General features: G+C 44.3%; 1 protein-coding gene across 3 annotated transcripts in view; it reads right to left on the bottom strand.

The window, feature by feature from the left end:
- Window positions 1–622: 622 nt before the first annotated feature.
- Window positions 623–26,951, bottom strand: part of FGFRL1 (fibroblast growth factor receptor like 1) — a 166,673-nt gene continuing 140,344 nt past the window's right edge. For all 3 annotated transcript variants that reach the window (XM_066317321.1, XM_066317323.1, XM_066317322.1), the window contains exons 4-7: window positions 14,531–14,611; window positions 9,474–9,758; window positions 5,525–5,878; window positions 623–2,709 (exon numbers count right to left, since the gene is read on the bottom strand). In XM_066317321.1, coding sequence (XP_066173418.1) covers window positions 2,300–2,709; window positions 5,525–5,878; window positions 9,474–9,758; window positions 14,531–14,611 — 1,130 coding nt within the window. In that variant the 3' untranslated portion in view covers window positions 623–2,299. The remainder of the gene's footprint in view (window positions 2,710–5,524; window positions 5,879–9,473; window positions 9,759–14,530; window positions 14,612–26,951) is intronic.

The raw sequence follows: 26,951 nt of genomic DNA, 5'->3' as shown, positions 1-26,951 counted from the left end.
AACAAGCCACCAGAAAAAATCACTGCGGGTCAACACAGAGCAAATACCTCCAGAAATATTCAGAGAAAAGCAAAGCCTAAAGCACAGCTTTGTTTCAGATTAAATAAAGTGTTTCATTTTAAATGGAGCAGCTGGTTTGGTGAGGATCTCTTTCATGGCACTCTTTGAGAAGGAAGTAATTTCAAACTCAAAAATTAGCACGTTTCAAAAATTTTTTTTTTAAACCATCAAACTCTAAATGAAAGTAGGAGAAACAATTGCATCATTGCTGAACCTGCCTTCTTCAAAGAAAATTTTGGCCCCTGAAGAGCTAGGTGCCTCTCTCTGGTGTGCAGCAAATGGAAGGTTCAAGCCCCCCTGAAGCTCCTGTGTTCTGTCTTCACTGTCCCCAGGTTACCTTCCCCTGGCTCCTAAAGCAGCTGCAGTTACAAATTAAGTGTTTCACCTACATTTCATCATTTCCCCTTCCAAGCACCTTGAGGCCAAAGTTCTTTTATAGCCTAACAAGTTATTATGGTCTGATTTACAAAATTTTCTTAAAAAATCCAAGCAAACAAACAAACAAACAAACAACCCCCCAATCCAACAAAGCATTGCAGGTCTGGGCTTAAAAACTAAGGACTCATCCTCCTCACCACCCACCCAGAAATGCATAGTGAAACAGCTTTCCCTGTGAGAGAAGAACTCTGCTACTGAAGATGGCTGGGGTCCATGAGAAGTGATCTGGCCACTGCAGACCCTCACAGTCAGAATACAGACAGTGGAAAAGGTCAATTTCTGATGGAACAGGATGGCACCAGCAGCACCTGAGATGATACCTGGCTAGTGTGAAAAGGCATAGAGACAGGTGGCCTCCAGGCTAGGAGAAGCACAGTTGGTCACATGCTACATCAAATGTGTTCTGAGCATGGCATCTACAGAACCTGAAAAAAAAAATCTTTATTTTCTTTGATCAAAAATACATATAGAAATGCCTGTTTTGACGAAAATATCATACATTTTTTTCTTGTTTAACAAAATAAATTAAATATACATGACTTCTGTTTAAACTCTATATAGAATTACAAAGGTTTTATATTTTGCAATTGGATTCATTCCCAGTCCATATAGGTATTTATTATGGTCCTTATTTCTTTTCTTTTCTTTCTGTTTTTACCATTGTTTGAACTGCAATGTTTTATCACTTACAAAGTGGTATCTGAGGGGAGGGGACAACCACACACAACCTAGGTGGATATCTCTCAAATGCAATTTTTTCCTACAAGATTATTTCACTCTCTTTGCTTCTTACTATTTTTTCTAATGCTTTCATGTATTTTGCATTGATGCAGAAAATCCAGTAGCTTGTCACTCTAAGCCATCAGAGAAGGACAGTGTGTTTTGCTTTCTTTACCATCAGCAGTTCAATTATTATTATTAATTATTATTATTTCTTAAATATAAATATAAAGGTGTTCTGTACAATGTTCCTCTTTCCTTCTTTCCTTTTTCCTGGCAGTGGCACTGAGTCCTAAGACCAGGGGCGCAGAGCTGATCCGCAGAACATCCCATGGGAAACAAAGATGCCCTCACCTTGCTGAAACTGAACTAACCAGCTTGGTTAGCTGATTGTGCTGACAGAGAAGCATGTGGCAGTTCACCTTGTGAACAGAAATTGGTTTTTCCAGACCCTCTTGTGTTATTTTCTTTTCCTGGAAGAGATGAACTGGTTACGTCTCCTGGTGCTTCGGCACTAAGCCTCAAGTACGTAAGAGTTCGAGTCACTCAGAGCAGGACAGCTCTGGGGGCTTCCCACCAGAACAAGTGATGCCCAGCAGGCATCCAGGCCCATCCAGAAAAGTACCACACACACCTATTGCTCCTCCTGCTCCTTTCAGTAACACAAGGAAGGAGGTGGTGGTTCACATCCCTGTATCCTATCTCATTTGTTGTCACTTTGATTAAAATATCCAGGAAGGCTCTGCTGCTGGAGACAGAATTGGAGTTCCTTCATTATTCCTTGGCTACATCCTGATTGCAATAATTAAAAAAAAAAAATCTCTTTTCTCTCTCTGTCTTTCTCTATTATATATATATTTATATAGATAGATATAGATATATACACATATATATATACACACATACACACACGCATATACAATTATATATATATGTATATATATATATTTAAAATTACATATATAACCTTTTCTGTCTGCTTTGCCTGTTGCTTGGCAGTGCGAGCTGACTTGGAGCAGTCTCTGCTGCTGAGGTACCACGAGGAAAAGCCCAAACGAGCCGCTGTACACGGGGCCCACCCTTAGCACTGGTACTGAATGTGCTGGTGCTGGTGCACTTTGCCTTCCACGTGCGAGTGGGTGTGGGTGTGGATGTCCGTGTAAATCTTTGGGTACATTTTGGAGGCCATGGCAGGGGCCAGGGCGGGCCCCTGGGACAGTAAATGCTGCTGCTGGGCCACGTACTCCTCGTAATTGATGGAGGAGATGCAGTCCTTGTCGGGGAGCTGGGAGACGCAGATCCTGTCGCGCGGCGGCGGGCGGTGCGCGGGCGCGGCGGCCGGAGGGGAGCACGGCTTCTTCTTGGACTGGCACAGCCACAGCAGGATGGTCCCGAAGATGAAGACAGCCCCGGCAGGGATGCCGATGATCACGGGCCAGGGCAGGCTGCTGGCTGAGGAAGGGGGCACAGGTGCACTGGGAGGCTTGGGATCTGGGCACGGCGGCAGGGGAGAGACAGAAAGAGTTAATTAAGTGCAGGCAAAGCGGATTCAAAACAGATGTCACACTTGGGCTGGCTGCTGTACAGGCTGTCTGGCAACCCTGCCAGACCAAGTAACAAGGGAGAAATCAAGCTAGCACATGATGTTTGGTAACTGCCTTGCTTTTCAGTGCTCCTGGAAGGACAAGCAACTCATTTTCTCCAGTTTAGGGGTCAGGAGGGGAGTCTTTGGGGGATTTTATAACTCTCTTATCCAAGATTTAATGGATGCACACTAAGAGCCAGCCTGAGAGAGCTTCCTAACACTCACTCTATGACAGAATGGGATTTGCTGCCCAGACTGAACAACACAACACAGGACATGTCAGTATAACCTCACTGTCAGCAGTCCAGGAGGCGTAATCAGATTGCACAGAGCCACAGAACACTGCCCACCCACATCTGTCAGGTATAGCTCTGCCTGCAAGGATTTCAGACACTTTCTAAAAATCCTGTCTAGCAATGCTGGAGCTACCCAGCAATGCTTCACCATGTTTGGGAGAACGAATGTGGGTTTTGGAGATGTTGTCTTGACTTTCTTGTGTGGCTGGGGGGAAGGCTTAAGGATGGGAAAAATGTAGGTGAGCAGGTGGCCCCTCCTTGGTTCCCAAGCCATGGAGAAATGAAAAGTTCATTCAGCATTGAAGTGTGTCCCCAGCTTCTACACCAAATGGGCTCTACCTCCACCAGTCTCTTTGGAGCTGCTGCTGGCTTTTCAAGGGCAGTAAATTCAGCTACTGGAGGAGATAAGATGCTTTAGACATCATCTGGCACAACTACCTCCTCCTTTATCTTTCTGCAGTTGGCAGTCAGTAGCTATCCCTGGATAGCCACTCCAGTTTCTCAGCCTGATCTGATTTATAGACCCAAAAGGAGTCTTGGGGTAGGATTCTAGCTATGAAAATCCTTGTCTACATAGCTACCAGCTGGAATATCCAATGCCTTGAAACATACCCAGGCACAGAATTCAACTTGCAGGGAGACACCCAGAAAACTTAAAAAGACCACAGGCTATCTTAATCATTCAGTACGTTATATTCAATTATGTATCACTTAACTTTTAAGCTAAACTTCTTTAAGACACTAATGTCTTTTTCTCTCCGTGAAAAATAATCCTATGGGTAGTTTGAAATGTTAAATATACACCATGTGGTCTCTTTGAAGTTAGGAGGACCTATACTTTGACCTCATTTGACAAAATTTTGATTCCTCAGCACTGGAAATTACAGAATAATATAGGCTGGAAGGCAAGTCTGGTCCAGCCCCCTGTTAAAAACATGACATGATCAGAGAACTGACCCATCAGCTGACCATGAAAACAGAAGACTTCATGCTGGTTGGCAGAAATCCTATGCTGGGCTGAAAAAAAAGTGTTTTGATATTCATCCATGCTCCTCAGAGCTGTCAATGTCAAATCTGGTAGATTTACAAGCAAAACGGTCTTTTTTAACTCACGGCTCTACAACCACATCTTTACATATTAAGGCAAGCTGGGTTCTCCTTCTCCATCACTGCCAACAACAACAGCCCTGCAGGCTCTGGTTCTGGCATGAGGCCTCAATACAGTTCCATTTAAATCCAAGGAAAGTCTCCCCCTGACTCTCATAGGTCAGAAACTACCAGAGGCTTTGAGTTATATCCCACCCATGCTGCTTCTTCCTTGGTATTTACAGGCCTTTCAGTTAGTGTAGTCCTAAATACAAAATGTTTATCAGATGCATAGTCAGAAGACAAAGGAGCATATGACCAGCAAATGACAAGGATGGTGTGTCTCAAACAAATGTCACAGTCTCAGTTGGATGTGGCCAGCTCTGAGGTCTGGGGAGGGAAGGCAGCAGCTGTGAGTTTGGTACAGGGGCCCCAGAGGACCATTGGGTAAAAACTTAACTAATCAATCATTCTGGTTTTCACACTCATTCATTTCATCTCCTTGTGATCCAGACAGTTTTTATTCTTCTCTCATTTTATGGGCCTGTATCATTGTTTCCTTTTACCAGTAAAAGCAATATAAATAAGGGCAAGAGAAAGGAGGAATTTCAGGGAATGAGGTTGCAAACTGTGTTGTTGTTCAGCTCCCCTCTCCCATCTTGCAGCCTATCGCTGAAGTGATTTAGTGTCTGCAACTGCCTTATCTTTACCCAGCTTGCTCCTCTTTCATACAGGACCAGATAATTCAATTTTTATGTCACCTGGATAACGGAGAGGGGCCTCAACAATGTCTGAAAGTATCTGCAGGAAGGTGCAAGAGCATGGACCAGGTTCTGCTTCATTATGCTGAGCAACAGGACACAAAGAACGGGCAGAAATTGATGCCCAGGAAGTTCCACCTGAGCATGAGGAAGAACTTCTTTACAGTGCAGTGACTGAGCACTGAATAGATTGCCCTTAGAGGTTGTGGAGTCTCCCTCCCTGGAGATATTCCAGAGTCACCCTGACACAATCCTGTGCCACGTGCTCTGGATTGACTCTGCCTGAGCAGGGTGGTTGGACCAGATGACTCACTGTGGTCCCTTCCAACCTGACCCATTCTGTGATTCTGTGGTTATTCCCCAGAAAGGGAGAAAAGGAAATATCATCAACAGGATTTCAGCCCTGATTTAAATCAGGGCTGATTTAGTCCCCCATTCATTCTTATCAGAACTGGGCTAGCCTAAAGCAGCACAGCATCACAGAGAGCCAGGGAACCAATGGGCATCAGTAGCTGAATTAATAAATACCATGATGCAGATGACAGATAACAGAGAGGGGGAAAAATGTCACAACTCACCTGGCAGGACTGTGAGAAAAGCACTCCGGAAGCTGTAGCCCATGGTGTTTGCCCCGAGGCAAATGTACATCCCTGCATCCTCCTCCTTGGCTCGAGTAATCATCAGTTTGTTCAGGTAGGAGCCATCTGGGCGGGACCAGACCTCTCCCGTGGGCAGCACGACGAACTTCTGCCCGCCGACGTCGATGGTGGAGTTGTACTTGCTCTCCGTGCCGTACTCCACCCTCTTCAGCCACTGGATGACGGGCTTGACGTCGCTGCGGACCTTGCACTGGAAGGAGGTGGTCCCACCATAGTCCACCGTGGTGTTGACGGGGTGTGTCCCTGTCAGGATGGGCTTGGACCTCGTCCTCTCTGCACAGAAACACAGGGAGCTCCATGGGCAAAGGTGTCTGCCAACCTCAGCAACTTGCAGTTGCAGAAACAGAGGGAAGAGGTGTAGGAGGGATGCAACATGCGTCCAGTTCTGGGCCCTCAGTTTGGGAAGGATGTAGAGACACTTGAACGCATTCAGAAGGGGCAACAAGGCTGGTGAGGGACTTGGAACACAAACCCTGTGAGGAATGACTGAGGGAGCTGGGGCTGTTTAACCTGGAGAAAAGGAGACTCAGGGGTGACCTTATCAGTCTCTACAACTCCCTGAAAGGTGGCTGCAGTCAGGTGGGGGTTGTCTCTTCCTCCAGGCAGCATCTGACAGAACGAGAGGACACAGTCTCAGGCTGTGCCAAGGGAAATATAGGTTGGATATTAGGAAAAGGTTTTTCACAGAAAGAGTGATACGATACTGGAATGGCCTGCCTGGGAAGGTGGTGGAGTCATTATCCCTGGATGTGTTTAAAAAAAGACCGGATATGGCACTCCATGCCATGGTTTAGTTGAGCTATTACGGCATGGGTTAGACTTAATGATCTTGAAGATCTTTTCCAACCTAGTGATTCTGTGAATTCTGTGAAAATCATAGTCTAGTCCAACGCCCTGCCCCAAGGCAGGCTGAGATTTCTGCAAACATCTCCTGATATACGTTTGGCCAGCCTCTGCCAAAGCCTCCAATCGTAGATGCTCTCCAGTCTCTCCAAACAACTCCTCCACTGTCTGAGGCTTTCACGAGTCTGTTCTCATGCTCAACCTGAATCTTCCTGTTTATAATAAGGAAGTTCCTTTTCTACTTGCATCAGACCTGAAGAAAAGGATAGTTTCTCTCTGAGCCCTTATATTTTGGAAGATTTTCTTCATCCCCCTCTTCTGCACACTGAGCAACTCTCCTACCTGAGATTTTGTGATGTGTCTCTTACCACCATGACCAGCAGGCTGCAGTTTACAGGTGAGTAAGACAGAGCCTTTATGTGTTTTCAGATACAACCTCAGGTTTTTACCAGATTATTTACTAACACTTATCTGTTAAGGACCCACACCTTGTGGATATTCCCAGTTTGGGAATAGTGAGGGGTGGGGTGAGACATATTCTTTCTCCCTTTGGCCTTCTCAAATGTTCCCTGTGGACAGACAAAATCAGATGGGAAAAAGACCCCTTCTTTCACAGAGGATGGCAGGCTGTGGATATTCTCATCTTTGGTCTGGGAGTCCTTCAGGAGATACCTGTCACCTCTCAAGCTGGGCCTTGTAGGTGTCCATGGGGACCAAACTGTACTGGGAGCAATCCCATACAATGTCATCAACTACTGGAAGAGCTGAGACCACAGGCACTACCAGTGAGGAAGACATTCATTTCATCCTCACTTCCCTGCTTTTATCATTCCTTTCTTTGGTATAATCATCACCACACTCACTTTTGAAAAAAAAATTGTGGAGAACAAGATCAGAAGACTTATGCTTTTCTAGCCAGTAACAAAATCTTTCCTTTCTCACAAATTATTTCTTGCTTCAAGTCTCAGGTAAGGTAGGAAGCAAGATGGGAGGAAAGGAAATCAAACTGAAGAGGTTCACATGACCATCCTTTCCAGCATGATCGTAAGTCTAAGGTTGTGTCAACACCACATAAAGTGAAAGGAAAAATGTATGCCTCACTCTGAGGAATGTTTGGATATTTTTTAGTGCTAGGATCAGATAAATCAGTCACAGTTTCCAGACAAGGAGGTACTGCAAACCTCTATCCTAGGCACAGGAGAAATTATGGTATCACAGTGGGTGGTAACTGCTGGCAATCATCAACTCCTTTTGATGGCAAACACTGTTGGATTGAGCATGTAACAAAACAGCTCCCACCAGCACTGGCTTTGGAGTGAGGGGAAGGAACAATGGACCCTCTTTCAAAAACTCAGGATATGTTCAATACCAAGGGCTCTAAAGATGTGCTCAGGAAACAAAAATACCACAGTAGTCTCTGTAGGCTTTGCCTTGGGACTGTGAGCAGCAAACACAGCCGGAGAGACTGAGACTCAGATAAGCAGGACTTAGGAGTGGAGGCTCAGGGGGGAAAAACAGGAGGAAATTGAATAAAACCTGTAATGCTCCACAGAATGATGTTAAAATAGAAAGATGTCTGAAAACTGCTTAATGCCCTTATCTCCTTGACTCTGGTTCCAGCTTTGGTTACTGTTTTCACTCCTAGCCAGCAAAAGCTAATGAAAACAAAGGTTACATACATCTTTAAGTTGATAAAAACCAAGATAAACAGGGACACAGAAAGGGGTTTGTTCCTGGTGCTGTCTGGTTTTGATGAAGTGAAAATGCCACAGCTGCCATTAGGATGGGGCTTGATTCATTTCCCTGCCTGTGCTCCTGGTTTTAGTGTAAACACATGTTTTTACTGTCTCCACACAGCTGCATCTTTATCAATCCCAGATGTCCAGCAGGTTTGTGCCTTCAGAGCCCAACAGAGCTTCCCACATGTGCTTTTAATTCCTGTGATTCTAGAGAAAGGATTTATCAGAGAACAGATCTTTACCTTTAAGAACGATCTTTCACAGTGGGATAAACTTTCTCATGCTAAAATGTATGCACAGACAAACAACATGCTTTCCAAGTGGCTGGAAATAGCTCTCCATGCCCCTGCTCCTCATTAATGAAGGCTATTCAATCTTCCCTCCACTCAGCTCATCTTCTCCTCTTTCTTGAGTTGGCAACATTGCAATCATTTCCATGACAACTTATGATGATGTCATAGGCAAAGCACAATGATTCAAGAATAAGAGCTCTTCTCTGGTAAACTTGGGAAGGATTTGAGTATAATTATCCTCAGCAATAACAGGGGAAACAGAAGATTAGAGAGCAAGAATCAGAATAGCTGGAGAGTAAGAAGAACAATTTACCTCACCAGAATGCAGGGTAATCCCCCACAGGTCATCTTCTAAGGATTGAATCTTTAAAGCTATGTAGGCATCTAAAGATACAGACAGGATCCTAGTGTGTGCTTTTTGGGTTTGATTTTTTTTAGTAATTCATTTGTACCTGCCTGGACCTTCAGTTGGCCAAATGTTTTTTACAAGCTGGCCCTAAAGCCTTGTCTGGCTAGTCACTCTAATAATAAGATTTCTGCTAATTCCCTTGGGAAACTTCTAGATTAAATTTTGAATTGACTGGTTTCATCCATTCTGACATATTAATCTGGGCTCTCCTCAGATTAATATTTCTCCCCCTCCCCTATGGTACTTGAAAGGGCTTTCTCTGTGAGCTTTCAGTCTGTCCTTGAATTGACTCTCTTGTAGAAGACTGAACTGGGCATGACTTTCACCACGCAGGTGCCTGTGGAAATGATTGTTTCCCAACCACCTGTCCTCATTTCAGCTCCTCAATTGTCTTCTTACTACTCTGTCTTGCCCAGGTTTCAGGTTCATTCTAGAATTTCAGCAATATTTTCTCTGATGTTTTTAGCATTTCCCCATTTCCACGTCCAGCCATCAACCCTGCATCCTTGCCACCACGCTGTCTTGACTGGCTCAGTCCCCTTTCAAAGGCCCCTCTGTGCTCTCCCTCCCAGAGCTGCACTTACGGATCACTTCGACTTTGTAGGTGGCGTTGATTTCCCCAACTTTGTTAAACACCCGGCAGGTGTACTTCCCGCTGTCCTCTGGCTTCAGGTTCTTCAGGTTCAACGTCCACTTCTTCTTCTTGTTCTCCCCAATCTCTTGGGGAGTGAGGGGCTTGTTGTCCTTCAGCCAGGTGATGTCAGGCCGGGGGTTGCCGCTGGCCACGCACTTGAGGCGGATGGAGCTGCCGACGGGGCGGGCGATCACTCTCCGTCTCATCTTGGCAGGCTGAGTGAACCTGGGCCGGGCTGCAAAGGGCATCACAACGGACTGTGGTCAGCACAGGGCATGAGCAAAGAAGGAAACTGTTGTTAAGTCTTATGGCCAGATTTGCTTGAGAGGCAGCCCCATACATACCAGTGTATCACTCTCCCTCGTATCAGCTCAAACTGTCTGCCTTAGAAGGGATTCACCACCCAGCCCAATGCATTTGAATGTTGACTGGACTGCTCTGGCCACTGCATTAACCTTCTGCACAGCACACCCCAGAATTTCTGTGTCTGCAGGGCAATTGCACCAGACCATCTCACAAAATAATACCAAAATCACGCTATTGCAGCTGAAGGCAAAATGCAGCCCCATAATCACACTGTAATTGTTACCATATTCCACAAACTCCTTAGCCAAGACCAAAGGGAAAAACTCAGATTCCTGTCACACTGACCATTTTCTCAATTTTTTGCTTGTCACATGAAGCTTCATTTCCTGAAGATGTTTTCCTCTTGGTTCTCAGTGGCTTTCTTGGAATTTAAGAAGAGTCAGTATCTTTTAAACACATAGGAAAGTCTTAGAAGTGTGACAGACTTTTGTACATTGAACTGAACTTAAATGTATGCAATTCGTTCTGCTCCAATTTACAAAACATTCATGTTGAATGGTCCAAAGAAGCGAACAAAGAAACAGAAAGACCCAATAAAACTCTGTGAGTTTGTAGTTAGAGGATACCCTATGCCAGTCCATTCCAAAACTAGATAATCTGAAGCAGTAGCTGCTGGTGGATAGAAGCATGGGTTCAGCCAGTCATCTTGTCTTACCAAAGAAATCACCAATATTTCTAAGAGCAGAGACAGGTAACTTAGCAAAATGCAAGGCCCTCAGCTGGCAGAATCTGAAATTAATTGAAGAATTTAAAAGAAATAACAAATTCCTCACAGTTATTTCAACTACACAATGACAGTCCGGGGCACTTCCAACTAAGCCCATCACAGAATTTACGATAAAGTCGGGAAAGACCTCTAAGGTTTTTGAGTTCAACTATTAATCTAACACTGCCAGATCCACCATTACACCATGTCCCTAAGCAGCACATCCACATGCTTTTTAAGCACTTCTAGGCATTCCCTGGCCAGCTACAGGATGGCCTAGTGAGACTCCCTACTTGACAGCCAACCCTGCTGCCCAGGGCTGAGGGCCAGAAGCTCTGGGATGTGCATTATAGCAGAGCTTTCCTGAATGGAAGAGGCTGGTCTGCAGCTTCCTATCTCCAAGCACTGGGGAATGGCAGCCATTGCCCTCTGAGGTTTGTGAGCACAGCCCTTAGCCCTCATCCTCCTGCAGCCTTGGCCAACATCCTTCCCTCTGGGAAGAGGACACCCTTTGGCACACCCCCCTCCGCAGAGTGCTTTTCTGTAGGGAAACCATCTGTCTCCACAGCCTTCCCTTGCCCCCCTTGGCTGTCATTTTGGGTCCCAGCCATTTCATGTTATTTCAAACTCCTGCTCAGAAATGCTTTGCTCTCCATGCAGAGGCTTTCATGTGTAATCCAATGAACTGGAGTAACTCCGGCACTGCAAGTCTTTGCCGTGACAGCTGAGCAGCAAGTGTGACATACTAACCCTCTCCACAGGTCGTGGTGCCTGAACTGCTGGGCGTTCCCTTTGGGATCTGCTGCAGGAGGCCCCCTCACAGCAGAGACAAGTCCCCTCCCTGACAATGAACCCTGTCAGAGCTGCACACTGTGGGCAACGACATCCCAAATTCTAGTCTGAGCCGAGAGAGATGTGCTGGTAAGGGCTGTCACTGTGGAAATTGGGAAAACGTCTGCAAGGTTCATGGAGAGGTCAGGAATGAGCCATGCAATGGGTCTGAACAGTTACTCTGTAATACCCCAGTAATTTACTCTGAAACCAAGAACTCCAGGTCTAAGTAGAGGGGAGGTCCTCATGGGCAGGATTCCTGAGCTGGGACTAACATACCAAAGAGCAAGCTGGAGCCAGGATAGTCACACTTCCTCAGCAGACTGAAAAGTCAAGTGAGTGACTTCAAACCCTTAGAAGGGCTTGCTGGCATCCCTGCTCACTAAGGGCATTTTAAGACAGAAACTCTTTCCACTCTCAAAAAAGCAGGTCTTTAACATTTCTGGTTTTGCTCCCACTGTGACCCCCATGAGTCTGGAGTTCTGCATTCACTCTTCACACATGGTTGCCCAAATACATACCAAACTACAGGTAAAGCTACACTTCTTTGGATCTTTCAGCCTTTCTTTCTTTTTCTGTTTAAAAAAGGCTAAGCGATTATGTGGTCTCAAAAGCTACTCCAGGCTGTGTGCAATATGCTGAAACCAGATCCCATTTACACAGTCCTGAATGTTTCCTTGACAAAAGCCTGAATTGGACAAGTTTAGAAAAGCCAGTTAACAAAAAAAAAAAAGAGAAAGAGAGAGAGACACACACCACACACATTAGAGAGAAAAAGAGACCCAGTAAGCACAAAGGAGAAGAAAGAGGAGAAGCAGGAGAAGCAGAGAAGCAGCCCTGTGAGAGACAAGCAGAAAAGGTCTCTTTTGAGTTGATGCTAAATGTCTGTCCCCAAATCTGTTCCATTTACAGAAGTTGTGCTTGTTGGAGTGCCAGCAAAGGCCATTACAAAGTGCCTCTGTGTTATTCACATGCTTGTTCTCCTCTACATCACTTGGCATTTACTTCATAAATATGAACCACACATTTGTACAGTGTAAATTATGTCCCACTCAAGAGCAAGGGAAAACACAAGTGGATGGAGAAAAAGAGACAGTGTTGTGTATGAGTTCATGGCTGAAATGCTCTTTACCATGAAGATTTATGCAAAGCTAATGAAAATTAAATGCAATGGAAGCCTGTCAGCACAAAGACATGTGAAGGAATTCAGTGGTGTCCTCTCCCTGTGGAGAGGCATGGATCAGTCCCTGAGGCTCCTGCCAGACACTGCTCAAACAAAGTGAGGTGATGATCTGAAAAATGTTGTCCACTGTGATGCGCCACCATTACCTCTGTATAGTGACAGTCACTACCATTTCTGGCTTTTATGATTATTTCAAAAAAAGTGTCCCAATAGGAGCATGTATTGAAATACTTTCAAGTCTTCTGGTTAAGAGTTCAGTCAGCTGTGGGAAGACATGGATGGAGGTCTCTGTTTTTCCCCACATCAGTTCCCTGCTCTCCCCAGAGATACCACTCCATGATGGTAGGTGAAAAGTAAAGAGGAGCTTTTTTGTTCACCATGCTTCTCCTCTCTCACTTCTCCAAGGGCCCAGGACTGTGACAACACAACCTGCCTCTTCACCCATCATCCTCCAGAGACCTGCACACACACTCACCCTCCCTGCACTCCAGCTCACACCAGCAATTTACTGGTGGACAGTGCTGGATGGAGAGGGCTTAGGTGGGTGCGTGGCTGGCCCCAGGCATTTCTCAGCTTGGGGAGAGGAGACAGAAGGGATGAAAAGAAGAAAAAGCAGAGGTTGAGGAACATTCTGCAGCACAATGGACTGGGCCAGGGCGGTACAGAGAGACACAATCTGATATGAGATTGTCAATGCCTAATAATTGTACTAGGGCTTACATCTTTTCTTCATAATATTGTTATTGTATTGTTGTACTGATCCGTTACCCAGAAGCTCTACCAGGAGCACAACGGTAATAAAAAAGTGGAGAGGTGGCAGTTTTGTATTAGCTGCTGAACCCCTCCTGAAGTACTCCTGACCTGTAGTTTATCTGACACCCTTCCTCCAGCTCTAAAATGTTGTCATCCCTTTCCAGAATGAGTGGAGGCTACCTTTCTCTCCCCAAACAAGCTCAGTCTGAGATAAACATGTAATTCAAGTGTAGCCTGGACGACACCACACCTCATCACATTCCTGTTTGCCAGCTCCTGAAAAAAACTGGCCTCAGCTTAAATGCTGGGGACTCACACAGCAAAAAATTGTCTGGTTCCACCCCTACCACTATTGTGAGGTTCTCCCTGGCCACAAATGTGGTACAAAGTCATGTCTATTATGAAATTAAAGAGAGGGATGTACTGCACAAGCTAAATGAAATGCTGTGCTTCATCCACTGAGCTCATAAACTCACATCACACTCCTGTCAGTAATGGCCAAAAGCTGTTTGGCATCAGCCTGACAACTTATTGTCCTTCAAGGGGTGCTTGGACCAAACTGGGCTTGCAAGTTTTGCAGTGATTCAGAGCCTGTTCCAAGTGAGATTTTAGCAGTTCCCCACAGCTCTGCAACAGCAACAAAACCTTATGCCTGAACAGTCCATGGAATGGAGAAGTTCAGGCAGGTGTCTGAAAGAGAGGGTGATCTTAAAAATACTCATCTTGGCTTAGTGCTAATTCTCCTGAAGTGAAGTCAGACCTCCCATTTGCCCTCAGTGGGAGCAATGTTATGTTGGCACTGAAGACTTTTGGAAATATTGCTGTAAAAGTCAATATGCTTTTTATAGGGAGTCTATGAAAGCTGTAATAGCTGCACATGCAGAAGAAAAGTTGCTGCCCAGAAAAACAAATACAAGGGAGAACCATGCTGGGGAAAATGGCAGGGGGCCCCAGAGCCAACCACAGGCTGCATTTTGCAGGACCCTTGGATGGGATCCATTCACACCAACACATTCAGCTGACACTCTGTTTATTATTTGACCATATGTAGAGAGAACTCACTGCAGTCGCTCTGCCTTTCCTCTCCTTCAGCAGCTGAGAAACGTGCCACGTGAACAGCACTGAACCAAGGACCGAGGAAAACCACAAAACACACACTGCTCCTTACCCCACTGCTTCCCAGAATGATCTTCATATTCTCCGTTGGAGCCTTCAGGCATCTGGCTGTCCTTTCCTGAGCTGGCATCATCTGTGAAGGAGAGGGAAGATGTTAAGAAGGTCTCCTGAAGCACAACAGGACAACAACAAGAGTTTGCATTTCCTGCTGGAGACATCATGCAGCTGAAGCAAACTCAGCATACAGTAGGCACCCACATCCTGGCACCTACAGCCTGGTCAGTTTAATGAACAATTTAGTTTTCTGCTTTATGAGCTTTTCAGCAGGCTACCAAATCAATGGGAGTTGAATCAGTGTTCCAGTAACAGCTGACAAAAGCCTCCTTGTTTATGTTTACAGGTTGCTGTCCCTTAGAAGGAGCTGATCTGTGGTATCATCTATGCAAATAATGGTATAAATCAAAATTAGAGATAATTAAACCTATGAGATAGGGGAAGACTTATGTAATCAGTCATACAGAGCACCAGTAGTATGACTGTGGCCATTAACTCACCCTTCAACTTCCACACAAGATCAGAAAAACAAGAAGGTCTGGGGTCAAATGAGCTCTCAAGAGATACTGAATGCAAATTTATGTCTGGTAAAAAACAATATTGATTTTAAAAGCTGCTTGTGTATACTTCTTTTTAATTAAGACCACCCATCCACCCTATATCAACACACCACTTCGTCCCTCATCACTTTTGTTGTCTATATCAGTACCACACAGCAGCACCAAAATCTCAGCTCTGCCCTGGAGAAATCGAAAATAGAAATAGAAATCTCTACAAGGTGGAACCCCCATCTCTTCAGCAGCCCTCACCTCAAATTGCCACTGTGATACGGCCACCTAAGAGGTCTCCAGGAGGGCCAAGAAGGCAGAAGACTGTCCTGAGCCTCCTTCTACAACCTGGGTGATCCCAGTGGCCTCACACCTCTGCAGCAACCACATGTGAAAGTTTTTCCTCCCCCAGCTTGACCTCTAGTGCATGAGTGCTCAGCTCTGAGCACTCTTTTACACAGCAGTGGCTCACACCAGGAGGCAGGCCCACCTCAGGCACTTGGGGCACCCTCACAGGATGGTGCAGCAAAACACATTCTAAGATGGCTTCTGTGCTCTACAAGGTGGCACAGCCCCAGAGGGCACCTGGATTTGAGGTGACAGTCTTGACCCAGAGCTTCTCAGCTCCTACCTAAAGCGCACTGAAGTGGGTGAATATTTGATTTTCAGAGACAGATCAGGTGAAGGGTGGGAGAAGTCTCAGTGAGGAACACTGTAAAAGACCCAAACAAAGAGAACTGGAAACATCTAAGTTACGGAAGGAATCCCTCCAAATGCCCAACTCCTGACACTCATAAGAAAAAGGTGTTGTGAGCAAAAGAGAGGACTATTTTTGTATCCTCTGCAATAGAGAGGGAAAACTGCTCTCAGCTTATACATAAGCATGTCACCTCAAAAAGGTACAAATAGTAAAACTTCTCTTTACTGTTGTTTTACAAGTTGGTATGTGCTTAAAACAGTATTCAGTGTGTAAACTTGAGTGCAGTCTTTGAGAGAGAAAAATGTGTCTTTAAGCCAATCCTCACCCCAGGTTCTGCTACTTTGGAAAATCATCCAATCTCTTCAGCAACAAGGCATTATATGCCAACAGATGCTCTGTTCTCATTAGCCTTGCCCCTTAAGCAGAGAGGCTGCAGTGACTTTGTTCCTCCACGACCCTGAGAGATTTTTCTCTTCTCCTTTTGGCTACTTCAGCCCAGTTTCTCCTGGAGCTATGTACAGCTGTCACTTTGAGGGGAAAAGAAAACTTTTTGGGCTGCAGTGCCATGCTCAAACCTCAGCAGCTCCTCCAGCTGACTATCCCATGCCACTTCCTGCCACCCTCTGCCCATGGACACCCTGAGCCTTTCCTGGGTGCCTCAGCCACCTCCCAGCCCAAACCATGGGCAGCAGGGTGAAACAGGTCCCAGTCAGGAAACACCAAGTCTCACAGAGAGCCTGAGTGCCAGTGCACCATCCAGGCTCTACAGCCTGTTACAGAGGAGGCCAGCGCCTCCTGAGCTGCATTTTGTATGTGTATTTTTACAACCTTGGCAAATCAAATGCAAGGAATACAAAAATACATATTATACATGATGGCTTGCATATGACATTGTCTCCTTTCAGTCAAAGTACCAAATTGACTATCTCCTGGCACCTCCACAGTTTTTCTCATAAATATCCATGGTGTCATAAATGAACTCTTTGATGCTGTCTGACAAGAGAACATAGTAAATTCCTCAGCACAATTAGAAAATGTATAGTATGGAGATGAAAAACTCGTCAGAGATGTGGGATTCCTGTCCATTGTTAACTGCTGAATATCATAAAAATGGTTATGATGTTTAAGTGGTGATGTTCTGTCAATTATACCCTAATCCTGCTCAGACTGATGCAGGGTAGCTGCTGCCTCATGTTACAGTAAGTCAGCCCCTGTGCCCTCCTCCTGCTGACACACAACCACTGACTGCGGACTCCACACCTCTTGACTTGCTGCCAAGCTTTTGATGTAAGGAAAATTGCTCTGAATCCATTTGATCCTTTGAAGATGCATCATCTGTTGTTAGCCCAACGAACTGCAAACCTGTGGAGTCACCTATCAAACCCAGAAAAAAACATTTTTGGGGAAAGAGATCAGGATAACTTATGCCACCATGCTGAGCCATGGAATAGATGATTTGGTGGAAGAGCAAGACGGAAATGAATAACTGCAGGCATATTTAGGCACACTGGTTTAGATATGCTGGGACTTGCTTCACATGTGTTGAGAATGTGGTAACATTAACAACAATAGCAGAAGTCATGAGGTGGGGAAATGCCATCAACATGGAAACTCTTGTAGAGCAAAACTGCCCCTTCCCATCCCCAGAGCTGCTCATGAGGTGAGGGATGTTACAGGAGACCCTTCCAGCTGTAATGTGCAGTGAACTGGGCTCCTACCTTCCTTGTATCTGAACAAACTTACACATGACAGCTATACCAAAAAGACCTGATTCGTGACATCCAGAAACTGGATGAAGCTCATTTGGGGAAGACTGCCGGAAGCCCTTAAGTCTGCAGTTGAACTTAAAAAGTGTGAGGCAGCAGAGTAGCCAGATATAATGATAAAGTGCTAATCTGTGACGTCAGTGACACAGGGTCAGGTCTCTCTTCTGCTGCATTCAGAGAGGGATTTGAATCTCCCCTCTTGCACCTTGGGTGAGTGTCTTAAGCTCTGACCTGTGGTTACAAAGAGCCAAAAAAGAGCTGCTTTATTACTTTGGGAGAGAAATAACTTAGGAACACCCTGACGATGGAAGGCTCCTGTCTAACTCAGACATCATCAATATTTACTTCCACCTGCCTCAATCAAAGTCAGTGCTGTGGCTGCATGGAGTTTGTTTCTCCCTGCTTAGAAGAACTTCCTTATTTTTCCAATTTTAATATCAAGTGGTTTCCAAGGGTAGAGTAACACTTTTATAGTGTTTTACAGAGGTCTGTGATGCTGAAAGCAAAGCTGAATTTCCTGAAAGTTCAGAGGCATCTGGTTCAGCCCAAACCTTCAGTCTGAAGCCTGGTTAATAGTGTCAGATCTGAAAACCTGCTGTTTGCATTTCACTCCAACTGTCACAAACACAACTGGCCTGGCAGGATCTTCTTAGACAGAGAGAGGACCTGGAGAAAGAAGCCACATTCAGATATACAGGAGGAGCATACATAATGGTGAGTTAGTAGCAGAGATCATGAGTCTTAGCTATACTTCAGAAATTACCTAATAATCCGATAGCTTATTCATGCTCCTGTCAGCTCTCCACAGAGGTGGGCAGTTTGGGGTGATAAGTACATACAGAAAACTAGGCCTGCAGTCAAAGGGCAGCAGGGACCAGCTATGCAGCACTGCCCAATTTGGGGCCAGCAGATTACCATGAGAGGCAGTGCTAAGAAGGATGAACTGCTGAAGTCTCCTACAAGCTCCCTTTTCTGTGACCTATATTGGAAGGTCATCCTGCACTGGACTTCTTGGACAGCATCACACGCTTAGGATAGCAGCCAGTTGGAAGATGAAGTGGAAAACCTGCCTTGAAAAGCAATCACTGACTAATTTTATGTCACGAGTATCTGATGCTAAGAAAACACACACATGATTTAGTGTCCTTAATGTACAATTTGGCTCCATGGTCTTACAGAGCATGCTGGCTGGTCGAGAAACCCGAAGGGCAAGGCTCCAATATCGTGTCAGGTGACAGACTTGGAGACATGGGACAAACTCGTGTAGGGCCTTCCCCTCCAAATATCACACGTAGCCATGCAAAACAGGGCCAGAATGGACACAGAGGCATCAGCCCACTCTTCAGGAATGTCACCCAGTGGCATCACCCTCAGCTGCTCTCCAGCCATTGCCTCTCCCTTGCTTCAGAATCTCAATCCAAGCTGGCTTTTAGGTCTGAAATGCCACAGGACTGAGATGCTGGTGGTGCTGGGGAAGAGTTGGGTGTCCCAAAGCAGGCTGGATTTCTCCAGGAAAGGGATTTCTGTATGTAACTCCATCAACTGACAAAGCCCACTGAGGAGCCTATGGGACAAAGTCTGCCACATCAGTGGGATATGGTTACTGTTTATTACCATAGCAGAATTGTTCCATTCCCTCTCCTAAAAGTTAAAGCACATGGAAAATTCTGAGTAACAGTCCAGCTCTGAGGGCAACTGATGGGAAATATTCAGAATGTTACTAAGTCAGGATCAAATTTTATTTACCCACAGGCTCTCCATGAAGGCTTCATGTTTTAGCTGAGAGGGTACGACTGGTTTTCAGGCCAATACCATGTGCTGAGCATCCAACCACAAGTCAAAACAACAGCCCAATTCTTGAAGCAAAAATCTACCCATCATATTTCCCTATGATTCACCAAGTTCCTTCAATTTGTTATAATGCAAGGCCCGTCCCTGCTCTGACTTGATGGGACCAGCTTTAGAGTCTTTGATGTCAGAGGCCTTGAAAGCCCCATTTCACAGATGAGCCAGCTTTGCATAAATAAACAAAGTGACCTCTGAACTGGAGCCTGAGACCTGAGCACACTTCAAAGCACTGGGGGAGGCGCTGGGGGGGCAGTGGGGAATGAAGCGATCAGCATCCATCATTAAGGCAGCCCCTACTCCACACTGCTGCTGAACAAGGGGTGTAAATAAAAGGAGGGAGGCAAGTAGGGAGGGAGTGAAATGAGGGGGAAAGTGATGTAATCCAGTCAGGCTTGAACAATTATAATGAGGCCTTCTCCTTCTCCCAAGGATGAATGAAAGAAATCTCTCTGAACTCTGGGTTTAGGCACTCACTCTCGCATTTACCCAGACGCATCATATCTGCACGTCATATTTGCTCCCCAATGTCCTTCACTGCTGCAAAGGTCTGGGAGCAATTCAGGTTGCTTGTGGGAGGTGGATCTTGGGCCTTTTTAGGAGTTAAATCAGAATTTGTTCTGCTGAGCCTAACCAGGAAAACTTAGATCATAAACTTCAAAGGAAAAGATTTGACTTATTTTTCACCAGCCTTGAAGGTGCCGTGGATGGTGAATAACACACACAAAAGCAACTGCAATCTTAAAAAGTAGGTCTCTGCAGTTTATCTCAGATGCATTCAGGTTTTCCTGTAACACTTGCTGGAACTTAAGGAAAACACAAGGCAAAGATCAGTGTCCTTTGGTTTTGGGAGTGTTCTGCTATCCTGACTGTTTTATCTGATGCCCAGATGATTGGTTCATGAGGTACATGTGTAGGAAGGCAGCAACAGCTTTATCTCTGGGATATCACAGGGATTAAGGCGCTTGCTTTCCCCAGATCTCCTTAATGTGGATTAACACTCCAGGTTTCATTAGAGTTTCAGCTGGTATTAACCCTCAATGGCCAGGGAAAAACACCAGCACAAACACCATCTGAGAGCTACCACTGCCAGCTGACAGGGTTTTATTGCTCATCTTGTGATATTTGGGATGTTTCTGGAGGACCTTGAACATGATCTTGACCTTGAAATCACTACTTTAAAATACAGGGGTTGTTTTTTTACTGAATAACAACTCTTAACATCTGTGATTCTGAAGAACTCTGTGCAAATACACTCTAAAATCTTGGGCAAAGAGGAGCAAAACATTAATTTCTGAGTTCTCGTGATTTTTTTCAGCTTGTTTTGTGTTTTCTGCAAGGCCTGAACTGTGGCTTCAGGACCCTTGAGACAGGTCAATCCCAAGGGTGACTTGAAATGATTAAGATGAAAAGTCTTCACTTTGACAAATCCTGAATTTTTTCACCATCACTGAGGTCTAATTTAGCAAGTGTCCACTCTGAACTCTGTTTCCTGCCAGAGGCAGACAGGCCCAAACTCCAGTGAACTCATCCCATTGATACAAACCCGACATAAATATTAGATACTATTTTGAATAGTTTTTGTAGATCCTTCATTAACCCTCCATCTCATGCTCCCCATTCCTTAATTCCTACCTACATTAACAGTATCACCTACTGTATTTACAGTGCTGATGTTATGAAAAGACAGGAAATGTGTTTAGAGTTTATTTGGAAGAGTTCAGTGAAAGCAAAGGTACCAGGAATATTTGGATAAAAAAGACCTCATGGAGGAAACTCCTCTTGTTGGGTCCAGTCAGAGGAAACCCTTCAAGATAGAAAAGTAGAAATCAACTCAGAGGAGTGCACAGTCAAGAAACACTCTGCTTTTCTCAAAAAACAAATAAACAAAGCAAACCAAACTGAAACAAAAACAAAACCAAAAAACCCACAAAAAACCAAACCAAAACAAAAACAAAACAAAAACAAAACCAAAAAAACAACACCCCAAGCAAACAAAAACCCAAATACCCAAAATCAAACTAAAGCCGAAGAACTCACAATAAAACCAACATGAAGTAAAAGGTTACTGGCAGAGATTTTCCCTCTGCGACAGGCACTGGAGACTTTACTACCTACTGCCTTCGACTGCAGTTGGGCCAAAAATAACCAGAGGTATTAAAACTGGAATTTTCTGACAATGAAAATAAAAAAGTATGTGTTGGTGGTTTTTTTGGTATTTTCAGCTCTGGCCATTTTCATGAGAATTTCCACGCAAAACTTTTCATGGATTTCACTTCAGGCCCGGGGAATCTCTTGTAAGCAGGATGCTTTGCAAAAGGAACATTTGCAGGCCACCTGCCTCCTGAAACACTGGAGAGACTCCACCAGCAACAGACAAAAGCCCTGGCTGCGTAATGAAGAAATGAGGCTTCTGGCCAGAGCTGCATCAGTCACTCACATTTCTAGGATGTGACCATGTACAGGCCCATTGTGTTACCTGTCAGTGACAAAGCTCTGGATTGGTGGTTATTGCTGCATCCCACATTTCAACCACAGGTGAACATAATCAGAGATGACAGCTTTGAGGCCAACAACTCTCTTCCACAGAATGAGAAAAAGGGGGACTATGGGGTAGCACAGACTTATGAAAACCAGTTTATTTTACAGGCTGGTACCAATTGAGCTCCAACAGCACAGACAAACCAATCCTACTTCCACTGAGAGTTTCAGCAGCCCAGAGAGAATCTTTCATTGCTGTGCAGCATTTCAGTGCTGCTACCAGCACCTGGACTAAACCTTTTACTACCAATTCCTCCTTAATACTGCAATCTCTGCTGAGAGACCAACATGGATATACCCCCATTCTATACTCTTGCATAAAGAATGCTGTGGTTTATTGCTTGGGCTTGATTTAAAAATTTTGGTATGGAAAGGGATCATGCATTTCCTTAGAGAGGTAACACATGGAGAGGTGGAACTTCAGAAAAGTGGGCTATTTTAAGGGTATAAAGGGATTAATACATAAAAAAAACTGAGACAAAAAATGAAAGCCTTTAAATTGAACATATGTGAAAGCTTCCCAAGAGGAGCATCTCCTTGACTGTGGAATAGCCACTCAGAAGAAGAGAAAGAAGATCTATTTCATAGAACCATAGAATGATTGATTTCAACTACAAACCTAACACTGCCAAATCCCTCTGAACCATGTCCCTAAGGGCCACATCTACATGTCTTTTAAATATCTCCAGGGATGGCGATTCAACCACTTCCGTGGGCAGCCTGTTCCAATGCCTGACAAACCCTTCCATGAAGAAATTTTCCATAATATCCAATCTAAACTTCCCCTAGTGCAACTTGAGGCCACTTCCTCTCATCCTGTCTTTGTTACCTGGGAGAAGAGCCTGACTTGGCTACATCCTCCTGCCAGGGAGTTGTAGAGACTGAGAAGGTCTGCCTGAGCCACTTTTTCTCTAGGTTAAACACCTCCAGCTCCCTCAGCTGCTCTCCATGAGATTTGTTCTCCAGACTCTTTCCCAGCTCTGCTGCCCTTCTCTAGACATGCTCCAGCTCTTCAATGTCCTTTCTACAGTGATGGTACCAAAACTGAACACAGGATTTGAGATGTGGCCTCACCAGTGCCCAGCACAGGGAGACAAGCACTACTCTGGTCCTGCTGGCCACACCGTTGCTGACTCATGTCAGGATCCCACTGGTCTTCTTGGCCACCAGGGCACATACTGGCTCATGTTCAGCTGGCTCTCAACCAACATTCCCAGCTCTTTTTCTGCCAGGCAGCCTTCCAGCCTCAAACCTCAGAACATGTAAAACTATAATGATTTAACTGAATTATAGATTTTACAATTCCATTTGCCAAAGTTGGCTCATGTAGTTCTCAAAGAGACCTTTAGTAACTCTGGGAGTATGATATGATAGATAAGAAAGAAAACACACAACAGAAAAGGATATTAGTGAAAAAGAAGTCCTTGAAGATCATGAAATATTCTCTTCTGGCTGTATCTATACAGAGGAATTGTGGAGTTCTTCTGAGTTCATGCAGGATATGACCTGTGCCTACCACACTCACCTCTCTCCTCCTCTTCTCTGTGCCTGTGACTCTATATTTGGTTCAGATCTGCTCCTGCTTTATAACCTTCACCCCCTCCTTCCCCAACCACTTCCCACAATGCTGTGGAGGGAGAAGCCTTTCTGAAAGTGCAGCTCTTCCTTGCTCCTTGTGGTCTATTGCTGCCCACAGAGCTCACAAAGTCATCTGAGACACATTCTCAGTCGTGGCTCCATCTGCACATGGGGATGCTCCAGCTTCTGCTGCAACCACACAAAGAACCACAAGGAGAAACAGCTGGAGTTTTTCACTCAACCACTGCAATTCCCTGGCCTGCCATTACAACAATTACATTACAAAGGCAATCACAGCCTTTCTGCCATGCTGACTCCTCCAGACACCAGGACCTCCCGCCTGACTTCAGGTCTCTGTTCCACAGGGGGCAAGAAAACAATCCTTCCTCCTTTGTTGTTGTTGAAGTTGCTGTTTTTATCAGAATGCTCCAGCACACACAGACAGCAGCCCTGAGAGCTCTGTACCACAGGCACCAGTCTGCGGTCACAGTCTTGATCTGCTACTGCAAAGGATGTAACGGAGAAGAAATCAGAGAACAAGACGAGTGGTTAGGCTTCTGCCTTGTCACCAGCGCTTTCTGAGCATGAAACAGCAGCCTCCAAAAGACAGCAATCACCAGCCAGCTGTTCCAGGCCCAGAACAAATTTGTAATATTTCCCAGTATTTTTTAATGCTAGCATCAAGGCTTTCTTAGAGACAGGGTCCCAGTATATTAGAGAGTGTTCACAGATAGCACAGAAGACAGACCCCATTTAAAGAATTTACTGCTTGTGTACTGCAGACATGGAGTGGATGTCACACATATTAAGGTTCCTTGAAAATCATATTTTTGCATCCATCCATTTTGGCCTGGTGAGGCAATGATGAGGGTCCTGCACTATACAGAGTTGAGAAGAAAATCTTAATTTATAACACCAATCAGCCCTTTTGAATTAAAACCATTTCATTGCAGATATTATTTATAAGAATAAATCACTAGTTACTTACGAAAAGTTTATAAACACTGGGAAGAATTCTGTGCTTTCAAGTGTTATCTGACAAATAAGTTTAAACAGTCCTTACTTTGGAAACCTAACTCTAGTGCCCAAGTCCAGAGAATGAAAAGAAGGTCAGGGTGACACCTACCTCTCTTCCCTGGCTGCAAAAGAGATGATGGCTATGTAGGGTGGGTGCCAAAAGCAAGGTGGTATGAACACTCCACCCAAAAACACAGGCCAAAATTCCATCTTCAACAATCCTAAATTGCTTAGGGTTGGGGGAGGGAGGCATGCCACTGAAAGGACTAATGCAAGGTTAATGATAAGAAGAAGATTACAGCAGAGCCGAGGATAAACTGATAAGACCTGGCTCCCAGCCTTCTATTTTAACCACTACACAGCTGCTGTCCCCCATAAAATTATACCTCTATCATTCCCCTCCCTACTAACACTGATCGATGTTTATTCTTTTCTTCACCAAAATGTGTGGAAACATCACTGATACGTGTTCCATCTCCCTGAAAATTCACATGGCCAAAATAGGCCAACACAAAGAGATTTCCAGAGGGGCTGGAAGGAAAAGAGAGGTCACACATGTCAGTGACTGAGCACAGGCATTATTTTTGGATGGCATTTATAATCAAACAAAAATAATCAATTGTACAGTCCTTTGCCTTCCAAACACTGAGATAATTCCTCTGTGTGGAATTACTCAATCCATCACGATGAACTGGGAATTGCAATACTGGGCTTTACAGCCAGGAATGTGGATCCAGCTGCTTCTTCCACTCCAGTATGAAAACTACTGAAACATTCTTTATGGGCTTACATATTTCATAGTCTTCTGGTAGAAAAGTAAAAATATCTCCTATGGAGGGAAATGAAACATCCTATTACAATTACCAAATGAAGCAAAATCTCAGAGGGGACTGCTGCTCAACATCTTTAATGGGAAAAGTGTGTTTGCTTGAGGTGAAAAATCACACCTCATCAAGATAGGTCTATAGGCTATTACAGTTTAACTGATTTCAAGAAATAACAGCACCTCTAAGTTGTAGAAGTGCTAAGACATCAACAGAGGATGATAACTTTTAACTGGACATTGCAGAGCATATAGTAGTCTAAGTGTCTAAAATGTTCATTATGTTCAGTGGGGCACAAAATGTTGTTAGGGAATCCCTCCTCTCAGTTTTCAGAAGAGAACTACTTTAGAAAACAGTCCATATATGTAATAATTACAAGTTTCAATATGCCATTGGCAGCAGTCAGCCCCTCATCAGTCACCATTCCACAACTTTATACTCAAATCTCTTTTGACAAATAAGACTTTCTAAAGGCTAGGTAAACCACTAAGTCAGAAAGCTAAAAAAAAGGCATTTGAATAGATAGAGAGAAAAATTTTTTTTAGCTTTTTAAACTTAGATTTGTCTTTTATAAATAAATTTATATGCAGTTGAGTAACAGCAATATGAAGTGGTGTAATGTCTCTGATGACTATACTTAACAGCATGACAATAAACTAAAGAAATTGAGATTTTGGGGTCAATGAAAGGCAGAAAGCAGCCTTGGTGTCAGCTGATATCAAGACTTGCAACATTGCCCTCATATGCTGTTAAATACATAATTTTATTAATGAAGTGACATTTACCTTCTGCATTATGTTCAATGAATGATACATATATCTCTAGGTCATTGTCAGACTAATAATAAGCTCTTTTTAGTAGCAAAATGTTACCACTTCCACAATTCTGTCCAAGAACAGCCCTGGACAAGTGGCAATTTTGTTGGCTCCCAAAACAAACTGAATACTTGGCACTCTACCTAACGTGAGGATTACAGTATATTACACAGGATAATACTGGCCTGTGTCTTGCCAAAATTAAACCTAACCTAATTACATGGAGTAAATTATAGCTTTCCATGTGGGGTAGAACACAAATTGCAAAAATGGTTGCTCCGCAATTAACTATATAATCCAAATGCTGTCAATAGAAATTTTTAAAACATGCTTCAAAACAATGACTAGGGTAGTACAGTCATTCCTGTGGGATGGAATTAAATTCCTTTGTGTGTTTTTGCATTTTTTTAATGCCTGTCCTGGCACATGGCCAGCAGCCTTTAAGAACAACCACCATCTCATGATCAGAAAGGACCAGAGACAGAAGATACCTAAGAAAACACAGAATCATAAAACCATAGGATAGCCTGGATTGAAAGGGACCTTTCAAGGTCATCTAAAAACATATGAAACTCAAGATTATTTTAGGCAAAATTTGACAGATTTTGAGTGCTCAGTAGCAAAGTTACTGCATTTTTTTCAGAGTGAGGGTACAGCTCTCCCCAGTACTCAGAATCCTCTGTGGTCACAGACACATGTTAAAGCACTTCACACCGTGAACCTCATTCAAAGGCTTCACTGAGATGAAGCAGGGGCAGGGAGTCTTCATTAACAATATTGGTTTG

Source organism: Sylvia atricapilla, chromosome 4 (assembly GCF_009819655.1).
Source record: "Sylvia atricapilla isolate bSylAtr1 chromosome 4, bSylAtr1.pri, whole genome shotgun sequence".
Taxonomy (NCBI): domain Eukaryota; kingdom Metazoa; phylum Chordata; class Aves; order Passeriformes; family Sylviidae; genus Sylvia; species Sylvia atricapilla.
Note: the sequence above shows the minus strand (reverse complement) of the source record. Positions and strands in the feature narration are given on the sequence as shown.